At 55.6% G+C, this 13,992-nt stretch overlaps 1 protein-coding gene across 1 annotated transcript in view; it reads right to left on the bottom strand.

Annotated features, from left to right (window-relative positions):
• Positions 1-1,629: 1,629 nt before the first annotated feature.
• Positions 1,630-13,992, bottom strand: part of IDH2 (isocitrate dehydrogenase (NADP(+)) 2) — a 16,862-nt gene continuing 4,499 nt past the window's right edge. The window contains exons 2-11 of the mRNA XM_032392100.1: positions 9,494-9,585; positions 8,445-8,610; positions 7,152-7,312; positions 6,925-7,068; positions 5,202-5,338; positions 4,868-5,019; positions 3,132-3,244; positions 2,858-2,955; positions 2,671-2,763; positions 1,630-2,289 (exon numbers count right to left, since the gene is read on the bottom strand). Coding sequence (XP_032247991.1) covers positions 2,205-2,289; positions 2,671-2,763; positions 2,858-2,955; positions 3,132-3,244; positions 4,868-5,019; positions 5,202-5,338; positions 6,925-7,068; positions 7,152-7,312; positions 8,445-8,610; positions 9,494-9,585 — 1,241 coding nt within the window. The 3' untranslated portion in view covers positions 1,630-2,204. The remainder of the gene's footprint in view (positions 2,290-2,670; positions 2,764-2,857; positions 2,956-3,131; positions 3,245-4,867; positions 5,020-5,201; positions 5,339-6,924; positions 7,069-7,151; positions 7,313-8,444; positions 8,611-9,493; positions 9,586-13,992) is intronic.

Below are 13,992 nucleotides of genomic sequence, written 5' to 3'. Positions count from 1 at the left end.
GAGGCAGCAGACCAGAGGGCTGGGGGCTCACAGGAGCCTTTCCCCTCCAGAACCCCGAGGCGCCCCCCCCCGGCCCCCCAGGTGCCCGCCATGATGACCCTCAGGTGGCAGTGACCCCGTCACTGTAGAAGACATTTTCTCCTGCTGAGCAGAAGCCTCACCCCCTGCAAACTACCTCTTCCCACAATGTCTTTCTCCCCTGGTACCAAAAAGAACCCTGTACCTCCTCCTCCTCTTCCTTCCTGCCAGTGCAGTGGCCTTGGTTGTGGAAACCCAAGGGAGAAGGGCTGGCCCCCAGGGTGGGGCTCTCCTTTCCTCCCCCAGCCCCGCCATCAGCGCCGGCCCTCTGCGAGGTTCGATACTTGAACGCCCCCCTGCCCTGTGCCTTGGACCCGGGCAAAGCTAAGAGAAGGAAACAGCACAACTCACACATTTGAGCTGGGGGTGGTCTCCGCAAGGCTCCTGTCCTCACCCCTCCCCCGACCTTTCAAGAGAGGTGCGCACGCGGCCTCTTGGGTGACTTGGAAACTCCTGGACAAATTCCATCCTAACTTATTTTGACGTGTATACAAACCAACTGTTTAGAAATTCCACTTGTGCAAAGCCCTACTGTGTTTTTATGTTCCCGTTTAAAAGAGAAGTTTACTTAGCAATAATTATAAATAAATGAATATTCTTTAGCGAGGTGACTGTGAGTGCTTCTTCCCCTGGTTCTTGACGACTTGGTCCTCACCGTCCCCGACAAGGGACTCCCAACGAGGCTTCCCAACCCCGCGGGGGCGTCACTCTCCAAGGAGGGGAAGAAACCCAGACCATCCTTTGCATGGGAATGGCCACCTGCAGGGCCAGGCACCTACGGGGAGCTGCTCCGAGCCCCCCAAGAGGGAAGGGCTCCAGCCCAGGCCCCAGAATTCCCACCAACTGCAGAGAAAAACCGCTTCCCCTGCTGACCCACCAACAGGGCACCAGGACAGAAGCCAGCTCACGATGCCACACTGCCCTTCAGAGGCTGCCAGCACTTAAGAAGGGGCTGGAAACCTTGAGCTTCGCCCCAGGAGTTGGGCCTAAGCAGAAGCAGCACACCAGCTTTTCTTCCTACTGCCCTGGGAGTTCAGCGTGATGAGCGAAGGGAGTAAGTTGTCCCTCGGCCAGATGGAGGCCACCAGAGTGAGTGGTGGCCACAGCCCATCTCCAAGCTCCCGAGGTCCCAACTGTCCAGTCTCAGGAGCCATGAGAGTCCCCCCCCGAAACTGGGTTGCCGAGTATTTACTGTATCACGTGAAGATGGTGCAGCTCTTCCCCTGGACATGTAAACACCAAAAGTAGAATGTAATCCCTGCGTAAAAGACAGCCCTTTCAATTGGATCTATTTAGCTTTAAAGCAACTTTGTAATCTTACTTTTTTGCCAAAGAACAGTGAAGATGAACCCAAGTCTGGGTCCCAGTCCCAGCCCCAGCCCCAGTCCCAGTCCCAGCCCCAAGCCCCCAGCCCCAGGCAGCCATGGACAGGACAGAGGGGCAGCTGCTGTGTGGGATCCACTCTGAAGACCCAGAAAAGGGCAGAGAGAGAGGTCTGGAGATGTTGAGAAGGTTAGAACCAACAAAGCAAAAAACCAGAATCTATGAGAAGTGGTAGCAACCCTGAAACGGACAGGAGGATATAGGAATGGGGTTGTGCTCGGTAATCTCAGGGGGCCCACAGGCCCGCACACCGGGAGTCCTGGGGCCCGTCGGGCGGCTCCCGTGCAGTTCGGACGCTCCCAGTGCTGCCCACTCCCCTCCCCTCACGGTGGGCCCTGACTGCTGGCGGCCGGGGACCCAGGCCTGCGGCGGCCCAGTCTGTCCCGGGGAGAATCCGCCGGTCCTTGAGGCCCTCTCTCTCTGGGGCCCTGGCTGCGCGGCCTCCTTCCCTGGGGCACAAACACAGCAGACGGTTTTGTGAAGAACTTTTTAGTAGCTAAATACGGCACAATGTGTTCCAAGGGCAATATAAATTACAGTATGCAAAACACACTGACCGGCTGAGGTAAAACGCGCTGTTCCTGCCTCACGTCACCATGAGGGGAAACACAGAGACTTTTAAAAACATCTCGCTCGTATAAAAAACGTCCCCTAGAAAGGCCTGAGAAGGGGCTCCCCCGCGGCCCGCGGCTTGCTCGGCCCGGCCCGCCCACCACAGCCGCAGGGCCGCGCTGCCGCCCCCACTACTGGCCCAGGGCCTTGTCCAGGTTGTTCTTGATGGTGTCCAGGAAGTCCGACGTGTTCAGGAAGTGCTCGTTCAGCTTCACACTGCCGAGGGAACAGGGCTCGCGTGAGGAGCGCCTCCAGCCGGGCCCTTCCAGGGCAGAGCCCGAGCTCGGGCCCCCCCGAGGGGCTGCCCCCCGACCCCCAGGCCGCGCACCCAGGCTACCGGTCACAGGCTGCCGGGAGCCCACGGCCAAGTTCAGCAGGAACTCGTAGGGAAGGGGATGGCAAGGCCCTGAGTGGCCAGCCCGCTGGCCCCGGGAACGGGGACCAACGCACTGGGCCTCAGCGCTGTGGACCTGTCCCACCTCAGGCCCTTGGCAGCGAAGCGGATCCCAGAGGGGCCCCTAAGGAGCCTCTGGCTTCTTCCCACCCGGCCCCGAGGTCCGCGAAGGCCAGCCCCGCCCTCTGCCCCAGGCCACGCACTTGCTGAGGCCATGGATGCAGCCCGCCAGGTCCTTGGTCATGGCTCCGCTCTCCACAGTCTGGACACACACTTTCTCCAGGGTCTGCGCAAACCTGCAGGCGGCGGGCAGAGTGAGGGCCCAGCTCACAGAGCCGGGGCCCAGCACCTGCCCTGGGCCAGCTCAGGCCCCCCGCCCTCTCGGCTCACCTGATGAGGTCCTGGTTCCCGTCCAGCTTCCCCCGGTGCTCCAGGCCACGTGTCCAGGCAAAGATGCTGGCAATGGGGTTCGTGCTGGTGGGCCGGCCCTGCGGGGCAGGGGGCACAGCGGCATTAGGAGCCAAAGCAGCTGACAAGGGGGCCACCTGGACGCAGCTGCCCACCCCTAGACTGACAAGCCAGACCCACCCTCCCAGTCTTCCGCGCCAGTGTGTTCTGAGCCCCTGGGGTAGATGGGCACGCGACCACAGTCCCTACCACTCACCTTCTGGTGCTCCCGATAATGGCGGGTGACCGTTCCATGAGCAGCCTCAGCCTCGATGGTCTTCCCATCCGGGCAGACCAGCACAGACGTCATCAGGCCAAGGGAGCCAAAGCCTGAAGAGGGGGAAGACTCTCCTTTCAGTGCCAACACCACCCCTCACCCACCTGCCGTCCTGCTCGTGAGCTGCCTCTCAGCTCACAAGCCCCGACTGTGCCTGGGAGGACAGCCACCGTTTCCGGCTTGTCTACCCTTGTCCTGGGTCTCCAGAGCCCAGCACAGGGCAGGGGGCATTCAAAGGTGGCATTCGTCAGCCTGTGAACATATATCTGGGTAGCCACCTAGGCGTTCCAAAAAAGTGAAGAACTTCTATAAGAAAACTACTTGTCTAACGGGCACCTGGGTGGCTCGGCTGGTTAAGTGTCTGCCTTTGGCTCAGATCACAATCCCGGGATCCTGGGATCGAGCCCAGTGTCAGGCTCTCTGCTCAGTGGGAAGCCTGCTTCTCCCTCTCCCTCTACTCATCTCCTCTCCCCCTACCCCGCTTGTACTCTCTCACTTTCTCTCAAATAAATAAATAAAATCTTAAAAAAAAGAAAAGAAAGAAAATTAGTTGTCTAAGACTGTCTGCAGCTGGGGCAGGGGGAGGGGGTCTCTTCTCCATGTTTACCGGACCCTCACGCTCACCAATTCCTTATTACTTAAGGGTAACTTTCATGCCTTTCTCTGGTCTGCTATGGCTTTTCATCTTTCCATCCTAGATAGGAATGGTTCTAGTGAGAGGATCACCACTGCACTTACTGAAATAAAGCCAAAGGTTTTTATAAAACATCAGGACCCTAGGTCTTTTCCTCACAACCTGGGGTGGACTTCACTTTCCTCCGTATCAGGAGCTAGACTTCACCGCATCTCATGGAACATTGTTTCTCCTCCCTCTCCGTACTTCACATGTGGTCTCCTCTCACCGCCCTTCCTGCTCTCGTTCCCAGCACAAATGGGCGAGTTCTCACAGCTACCTCTCTAATGGCCTCGTCCATGCTCCTGCCGCAATCCAATTTGTCTCACGGGACATTCTAGGGCGTGGGGCTTTGCCACCTTCCCCAATATTCTCCTACATCCAACAGATTTACTGTGCAAAATGAATTCTCTCTTGTTCAAAAAGCACCCAGTTGTGCTCAATCCCATTTTCCTCCTGGAGCCAAACCTGGAGCCACAGTCACTTGGCCCACAGGCAGGAACAACCTCAAAGCTGACACACCTAGCCCTTTAGAACTTGAATTCCTGGGGCGCCTGGGTGGCTCAGTCATTAAGCGTCTGCCTTCGGCTCAGGTCATGATCTCGGGGTCCTGGGATCAAGCCCCGCCTCGGGCTCCCTGCTCAGCGGGAGGCCTGCTTCTCCCTCTCCCACTCCCCCTGCTTGTCTTCCCTCTTTCGCTGTGTCTCTCTGTCAAATAAATAAAATCTTTACCAAAAAAAAAAACTTAAAAAAAAAAGAACTTGAATTCCTATGTTCTCCTTTCTCTGTAACAGTAGCCTTAGTAATACACCCGTCCAAACCTAATTTGGGAAGCCTTCCTCACTCAGATGCCAGAGAGCTCCTGCCCCCTGCTGTCCACGGGGAACCCTGCAATGAGTCAGCAGGCCACACTAGAGAAGTTTTCTATGAAAAGGGTCTGAAAAATCCCCCAGCCAGAAAAGACCAACAACCCAGCCCCCGGAGAACGGTGCTCCCAGCGTACCCTGCGCCAGGATATCCGACTGCACATCTCCGTCGTAGTTCTTGCAGGCCCACACGAAGCCGCCGGAAGACTTGAGGACCTGAGCCACCATGTCGTCGATGAGCCGGTGCTCGTACCAGATCTTATTCTTGTCAAAGTCGGTCTTATAGTGCCTGGAAGCACAAGGGCCTGTTGTGGGGAGAGGGCGGGAGGCTGACAGGTTGCGGATCTCCCCCCAAGCTCAGGGCTGAGTCAAATGCACTGGGACAGTGACCACCCTGTAGGCTGGGGGCTGGGGGGACAGGCAAGGAAGGCTGTGAAATCCTGAGGGAGCGATAAAGGGAGAGGCTGTTACTTCTCAAAGATCTCCTGGAAGATGTCCTTGAAGCGCCCGTCGTAGGCTTTCAGGATGGTGTTCTTGGTGCTCAAGTACAGCGGCCACTTCTTCTGGATGGCATACTGGAAGCAGCTGTGCGCAAAACCCGAGATGGACTGCAGGGAGAGAGAGGTCCCTGGTGTGGGCCCCAGGTACGGCATCCCTTCCCTCCATACCACCCGCCCTGACAGTCTGGGTGAACCCAGCCACCCTGGAGGGAGCAGCTGCTCTTTCTACTGGCCCAGTAGCCCCCTCCCAACTTCTGGGAGGAAGCAGCCCCTCAGTTTTGCCTTGGACAACTACCCTCCCCTCCCCAATTCTTAGACCATATGGCTGGGGTGGGGCTGATTCCCCCGGCCCACCCAGCAGTCTCTAGAGTGGACCCCAAGTCCCGGCTTCTCGTCTCCGAGCCCCTCTGTGATTGGCTCAGAGGTGGTCATGTGACCCAGGCCTGCGCTTTTGCCGGAACCCTGTTGACAAAAAGGCTCTTTTCTGATAGGGTAACCAAGCTGGCAGGGGACAAGCCTGGGGCTCCTGGTGGCCACTTCCTCACGGCCAGAGAATGAGGTCAACCACAGAACAAATGAAAGCCAAGAGTTGGGAAAGGGGGAAAAAAATGCCTATCCAGTTTGCTTAAGCTAAGCATCCTGACAACTAACGTGCCCCGAAAGGTGTGTCGGGAGAAGACACACAGGAAGTCGGGGTGTCAGAGGAACACAGGAATTCGGGGTGTCAGAGAAGGAGCACAGGAATTCAGGGTGTCGGAGAAGGAGCACAGGAAGTCGGGGTGTCGGAGAAGACGCACAGGAAGTCGGGGTGTCGGAGAAGACGCACAGGTAGTCGGGGTGTCGGAGAAGGAGCACTGGAAGTCGGGGTGTCGGAGAAGGAGCACTGGAAGTCAGGGTGTCGGAGAAGGAGCACTGGAAGTCAGGGTGTCGGAGAAGACACACAGGTAGTCGGGGTGTCAGAGAAGGAGCACAGGAAGTCGGGGTGTCGGAGAAGACACACAGAAAGTCGGGGTGTCGGAGGAGCACAGGAAGTCGGGGTGTCAGAGAAGGAGCACAGGAAGTCGGGGTGTCAGAGAAGGAGCACTGGAAGTCGGGGTGTCGGAGAAGACACACAGGAAGTCGGGGTGTCGGAGAAGGAGCACAGGAAGTCGGGGTGTCAGAGAAGGAGCACTGGAAGTCGGGGTGTCAGAGAAGACACACAGGAAGTCGGGGTGTCGGAGGAGCACAGGAAGTCGGGGTGTCGGAGAAGGAGCACAGGAAGTCGGGGTGTCGGAGAAGGAGCACAGGAAGTCGGGGTGTCGGAGGAGCACAGGAAGTCGGGGTGTCGGAGAAGGAGCACAGGAAGTCAGGGTGTTGGAGAAGGAGCACAGGAAGTCGGGGTGTCAGAGAAGGAGCACTGGAAGTCGGGGTGTCGGAGAAGACACACAGGAAGTCGGGGTGTCGGAGGAGCACAGGAAGTCGGGGTGTCGGAGAAGGAGCACAGGAAGTCGGGGTGTCGGAGAAGGAGCACAGCAGGAGCATCTGGCTAAGCAGGAGTCCGCCCGCCCCACTGCACCCCAGGCACACTGCGGGTCCCCCTGAACGCATCCCGATGCATTTGCCCCCAGGCCGCTGTCGCGGGGGCGTCAGAATCGGCAGTCCACAGCGGCCCGAGCAGGGGGCCAGGCTCGGGGAGCCGCACGCCGGGGCCTCACCTCGTCCGTATTGTACATGCCCATCCCCACGCCGCCGGCGGGGAAGTTGAACACCTCCCACTCCTTGGCGCCACTGCCGTCCTTCGGGGAGAAGACGATCTTGAACGTGCCGGCCCGGTCCACCACAAAGTCCGTGGCCTTGTACTACGGAGACAAGAGCGCGGCTCAGGCCAGGGGGTCCGGGTGAGGGTCCCAGGCCAGTGCGAGCAGCTCCCTCCGGGGCCAACCTGGTCGCCGTGGGCGTGCCTGCCAATGGTGATGGGCTTGGTCCAGCCGGGGACCAGGCGGGGGATGTTTTTGCAGATGATGGGTTCCCGGAAGACGGTCCCCCCGAGGATGTTTCGGATGGTCCCGTTGGGACTCTTCCACATCTTCTTCAGCTTGAACTCTGTGAGGACAGAGACGAAGTGGCCCGGCTGCAGCCCCCACCTTCCAACCAAAATTTGAACCCTAGGCAAGAACGCGGCCAGACGGGGGCCCTGGAAATCATCCTGGGGAATGTCTAGAATATGAATGTGTGGGCCGTGGGATCAGATTTCTTGGCTTCAGGGTCTAACTCCACCACCTCTAACTGTGAGTTTTATGCAGGTGGCTTAACCCGAGCTATAAAATGAAATGATTGCTAAGGGTCGCGGTGAGGATTAAATAAACTTCTTCCTAAAGCGGCTCCCACATCATGCTCGGCATGCAGCAGACGTGCTGTTCTCGCCGTGGTACTGCCACGAACCACGGGGTCCAGCCCACATTGCTACGACAGTGACTCCCTACTTCCTTGTCCACAAAATAGGGATGCATAAATCCCGGGGCTTGGGAGAAATAAAAGAAAACCTGCAAAAAGAGCTTAGCACGGAGATGATTCCAGTAGCCTAAGGTCAGGTTGCACCCGAAAGACGGGAGGAGCTCTGGAGCGTTTGGGAAATGGGCCTTGAATGCCTCCTTCCAGCTCCCTCACACTGCAGGACGTAGCAAGAGAGAAAGAGCTCCGCGAGCCCCTAAGCCACCCTTTCTCGAATTTTCCAAACCTGGCCCCTTTGTCCACACACTGGTGCCCTATTTCATGGAACCCTCGAAAGTGGTCCCAGAACCAGGGCCCAGCAGCCAGTCCAAGCCTGGTGAGGGCACCTCTCTGAGACAGAGCTGCAGTGCCAAGTGGGTGGTGAGATCCGAGCAATGCTCCCCAGCGCCCTCTGAGGCTCTGAAGGATACGAGCCTGACACAGAGCACTCTGCTGGCCAGAGGTGGCCCCAAGGTCTCTCCGTAAACCTGCCTGCAGAACAGTCCAGGAGCCCAGAGGGGCAGGCTGCCCAAAGAGGCCGTCTTACTGTGCCTGCATGAGCTTCCTCCTCGCTGTTGCCAACGACCCCTACCCTGGCCAGAGCCGCACAGCACAGCACAAACACCACGGGCCTGGGAACAACACCCCGCCCAGCCTCATCTGCAGGCACCTCTGGGGCTCCCGTCTCCCGGGTTCGTGGCCCAGCCCCCACTGCCCCGGCCCACCCACCTCCGCACCCTCACACCTTCCACACGGGCCTCATCAGGGGTGATCGTGGCACACTTGACGGCCACACTGTACTTCTGGGTGGCCAACGCGGAGTCTATGGTGACCTGGTCATTGGTCTGGTCACGGTGTGGGAGCCCCAGGTCGAAGTACTTGAGCTGGACGTCCACGTGGGGTAGGATGAGCTAGAGACAGATGACCGGGGCAAGGCGTCAGCCCAGATGTCTGTGACTCAGGGGCACGTGTGGGCCATGGCACAGGACGCCCAGTCAGGGAAGGCCAGTGGAGGAAGCAGGCAGCACGGCAGAGGGGTGGGATCAGCCATTCCTCCGCGGGGCCAGGCAGAAGCTGTCAGGATGCAGGGCTCTCTGGAAAGAGGCCAGCAGACCAGGCTGCAGCCCCTCAGAGGGCTCAGCCCCTAGCATGGACCGCGATGGCCCACCAACTCAGCTGAACCCCAACCCCAAGTGCATCTAGATTTCTCTGTACGGTGGGTTCCCTTCTCCTCCCCATTCAGAAGTGGCAATTCTCGACCTTCTTGTGGACACACACACAATACAGGGGTCTTCACATGGACAAGTTCTCCAGGCAGATCCAGACCACAGCGACTTTGGGGAAGCCAAGGAGCCACGCTGGGAGCCCTCCGCCATGACGGCTCGATGGCTGGGACGTATCGCTGTCCGACGACACACCACAGCCACGACTCCAGATAACGTCCCTGAACCGCCCAGGAAAGGTGTGCACGCTGCCCGGCACACCAGCCCTGCTCTTTCCACTCCCTGGAGAACTCACATCGGACTGTGGGGCATCAAGACGGACCCGATACAGGATGGGCCTTGAATGTGCACCCATTCTGGAAAACATGTGGGCTTTGGCACCAGCACGAGACAGACGGCTGAGGCCGGGCCCCTGCCTGACGTCGTGAAAACTATGTGTGGACATGACAGAAAGGTGGATGGCAGGACAGAAAAAGGCTGTTGCTGCCCACCAGGGTGGCGGGTGAGCCCTGGGACCGGACACGGGGCCCAGGAGGCTGTGCGGAGAGCCGCCCGCTTTGGGAGGAACTACCTTCTCCTTGATGAACTGCCAGATGATCCGGGTCATCTCATCGCCGTCCATCTCCACCACCGGCTTCGCCACCTTGATCCTCTTGTCGGCATCTGGAACCGGGCACACAGAGCGCATCACACCTCTGGGGAGGTTCGTGGGGGAGCCCCTCTCCTCCCCGGCCGGACCTGCCCTTCACCAAGGAGGGAGCCGTGTCAGCCAGGGCCCAGCTCCCCACGTTCTGTCCCCCTCAGCAGGAGCAGCTCCCCGGCCACCTGGGGGGCCTGGATCCCCCACTGAGGACGGCCACCTAGGACTGGCCAGAAGGATGCCAGCCTGGCCGGTCAGACCCTCTCCCCTGGAATCTGAAGGCAGAAGAGACCGACACAGGTTACACTGCTTGAAGACAACACATCTACCAGGAGTCACACCTTTCTCGATGGAAAGCGTGGCTTAGGGCATCTGGACTAGAACTCAGAACCCTCAATACAAGCTGGCTCAGGGTAGCCAGTCCCGCCAGAGAAGCATCTAAGGTCCAGGGAGATGGATGAGGACAAGAGGAGCTGGGGGAGGCTCTCCAAGCAAAGTCTGACTCATGAGAAAAACCAACAGTCTGGGAAGTGAATTCCAAAGAAAACTCAGGAAAACGGCCTACCGCATTAAATCAGTGCAGGCTACCTGGAGGGAGCTTGTTGAGCCTCAGCCCGGAGCAGACAGAGGAGGTACCCACGCGCTAGCATGTTCCTCTACGCACAGCCGGGAGGAGACGGCGACTGCAGAGTCGCGCAAGCAGATCTGTGCGACACCTACAGCCGGGCCTCCATCACCAGAAAGTTCACTCGCTGCTGGAACGCAGGCAGGAGGACAGCTGAGAGTGGGGCTCTGTCCCCAGCAGAGCCTCCTCAGCCTCACTCAGGGCCCATGGACTCTTACGTTACGCACAATCCTTATAGATGGAGTGCTGGGTCTTTCACCTCACCAGAGATTAGACAGCAAGTCCGAACAGGGGACCAAGATGCTCACTTAAAAACACCAATGGTCAGAAGAAGTGACCACCGCTAGGTGGACAGCAAGGGACAGAAGTCTGTAAAAAGCAGGCCAAGACTAAAAAAGCATGACCACCTACGCACATGTAAAACAGAAGTGGCCAAAACCCCACAACCCCAAACATATCACTGTCCGACAACACACACCACCACCGTGATTCATGCTGACTTCCCCAGCCCGCTGAGAAAAAGGTGAATTATGTGCAGCAAAATGACTCACTTTCCAAAGATGTGCACAGATCTTTTTTAATCTAAAAATAATCTCCCAAGGATATGCAAACAGATTTTTTTTTTTAACCTAAAAAGAATTTGAGAGATTATTTAGGAAGAAAAATGAGACCCAGGGAGTGTGGCTTGTGTCAGAAGTCAGGATAGATCCCAGGTCTCCGGTTCAAGCGCAGCCTCTGGACACCCTCATGGGTCACATGCAGAGAAGCAGAAAGCAAACAGACTCCAAACATTCCATTCCCTACAGAACAAGGTGCACCCAGCTCTACCACCCTTTTCAGGATTCGAAGGGGCCTTTGGACCCAAGTTACAAAATTCCTTTACCTTACCTGGTTGAAAGCTTGAGTATAAAGGGCTTTAGGACCTGCAGAAATTCTACTGGGCTGTTGCAGAGCTAGCTTAGTTTTTAAGAGCATCTCTTAAGCGTTAATGTCATGAGAGCTAATCAAGATTTTTTTTTTTTAACTGTACTGAATCTGCCATAATCATAATCCCTAAGGAGAATTCATTTGGGGCCAGTCCTGAAGGTTTCAGCTTCACCTGGGCTCCACTCAGGTTTTGGGTTTCACACACAGCAACCTGTGGGCTGTGGACACACCTCCTACATGCAGAACTCAATGTCAAGATCACAGCGGGCAGCCCTCCCTGCTCTGCCTGCAGGCGTCAAACCCTCAGAGGACACAGGGCCCACTTACTTACAACCAGGTGCTAAGCACCTCTTCCTGAAACAGAAAAACATAACAGTGCCTGGCCTCAAGGAGTGAGTATGTGAGGGGAAACCTACAGATGGAGAGAGAGGGCAAGCAGGGCTATTAACAGAGTCAGGAGTGGGGCGCCTGGGTGGCCCAGTCGGTTAAGTGTCTGCCTTTGGTTCAGGTCATGATCCCAGGGTCCTGGGATCAAGTCCCGCATCAGGCTCCCTGCCACTCCCCCTGCTTGTGCTCTCACTCTCTTGCTGTCAAATAAATAAATAAAATCTTAAATTAAAAAAAAAAAAAGTCAGCAGCCATGGGAGCCATAGCAGCAGAGACTTGGGGCGCCTGGCTGGCTCCATCAGGAGAGCATGCAACTCCTGATCTCAAGGTTGTGAGTTCAAGCCCCACACTGGGCATGGAGCCTACTTTAAAAAATAAAATAAAAATTACCAACAATGACAAAATTACAAACTCACAAAAAAACGACCCTGCTCAGACAGGGTTTTTAAAAAATAATATATTGATTGGTGACCAAGGTTTTAAAATCAGGTGATTTCAACAACAATAACAACCAATTAATAAGTGGGCAAAGGACTTGAACAGATATTTCTTCAAAAATGATATATAAATGGCCAAGAAGCCTATGAAAAGTCACCCCATAGCACTAATCATTAGGGAAATGCAAATGAAAATCACCATGAGATACCACCTCACACCCATGAGGATAGCTACGATCAAAAACAAACAAACTAACAACCCCGCCCCCCAACAGAAAACAACAGGTGTTGGTGAGGATGTGGACAAACTGGAACCCTGGGTACAGCTGGTAAGAATGTAAAATGTTGCAGCCACTATGGAAAACAGTGTGATGGTTCCTCAAAAAATTAAAGATAGAGGGGCACCTGGGTGGCTCAGTCGTTAAGCGTCTGCCTTCGGCTCAGGTCATGGTCCCAGGGTCCTGGGATCGAGCCCCACACCGGGCTCTCTGCTCCGCGGGAAGCCTGCTTCTCCCTCTCCCACTCCCCCTGCTTGTGTTCCCTCTCTCGCTGTGGGTCTCTGTCTGTCAAATAAATAAATAAAATCTTTAAAAAAAAAAAAAAAAAAAATTAAAGATAGAAAAAAATTAAAGATAGAATTGCCATATTGTCCAGGGGCACCCAGGTGGCTCAGTCGGTTAAGCACCCAACTCTTGATTTCCACTCAGGTCATGATCTCAGGGTTGTGAGATGGGAGTGGGGGGTGGAGGGTGAGGGGTGCTCAGGCTCTGCTCTGGGCATGGAGCCTGCTTGGGATTCTCTCTCTCCCTTTCCCTCTGCCCCTCCCCCCTTAAAAAAAAAAGGAGAATTGCCACATGGTCCAGCAATCCCACTTCTAGATATATATCCGAAATAATTAAAAGCAGGGTCTCAAGGAGGTATTTGTACACTCATGTCCATAGCAGAATTATTGACAATAGCCAAGAGGTGGAAGCAAGTCAAGTGTCTATCAAGGAACGAATGGATGAACAAAATGTGGTATGAGCCTTCGAGAGAAGAGGACTCTGGAAACTAATTCAGGAAGGTTAAGAGAAACGTCCCTCCAAAGGTTAAACAATGTTCCTAATTCCAAGTTTCTCCCAAGACTGGGCTCCCCACCACTCAAATGTGAATGGACTTGCTTGGAAGCTAAAAAAAAAGGAAGTGCCGCCATGGTTAGTGACAGCAATGGATCTGGACCTACCTCAATAGCTTTTGCTGCTCAAGTTCTTTTGTTTCAAATTCCACAAAGCCAGTTTCCCCTTGGACGGCCAGTGGACTTACAATGTGGTATTCTCACCCAGACAGCATTACCCCATCCCAAACACTTTCAGTACGGCTGTGATTAACATTTCTGGGAGGTAACTCTTATAATAAATTAGAAGCAATAATAAATATGCAAGGAATTCATAACCATAATGCCTAAGCTTTTCATAATTCCTGTACCTTACCCAGAACGTCAGTAAATTTTAAATGGACTTTTTTTTTTTCAAAGATTCTATTAATCTATCTGACAGATAGAGAGACAGTGAGAGAGGGAACAGGGGGAGTGGGAGAGGGAGAAGCAGGCTTCCCACCGAGCAGGGAGCCCGATGCAGGTCTCGATCCCAGGACCGACCCTGGGGTCATGACCTGAGCGGAAGGCAGACGTCCAGCGACTGAGCCACCCAGGCGCCCCCAAATGGACTATTTTTTAAATGGGTATATAGAGAGTGGAATATTCAGCCCTAAAAATTAAGAAAATGCTGACACAAGCTATAACAGGGATAAACCTGGAGGACTTATGAGGACTGAAACAGGCTAGGCACAAGAAGAAAACTACGGTCTGATTTTATTTACAGGTGATACCTAGGGTAGTCAAATTCATAAAAAACAGAGGGCGCCTGGGTGGCTCAGTTGGTTAAGCAACTGCCTTCGGCTCAGGTCATGATCCTGGAGTCCCGGGATCGAGTCCCGCATCGGGCTCCCTGCTCGGCAGGGAGTCTGCTTCTCCCTCTGACCCTCCTCCCTCTCATGCTCTCTGTCTCTCATTCTCT

Source organism: Phoca vitulina, unplaced genomic scaffold (genome assembly GCF_004348235.1).
Source record: "Phoca vitulina isolate PV1807 unplaced genomic scaffold, GSC_HSeal_1.0 scaffold65, whole genome shotgun sequence".
NCBI classification, from domain to species: domain Eukaryota; kingdom Metazoa; phylum Chordata; class Mammalia; order Carnivora; family Phocidae; genus Phoca; species Phoca vitulina.
Note: the sequence above shows the minus strand (reverse complement) of the source record. Positions and strands in the feature narration are given on the sequence as shown.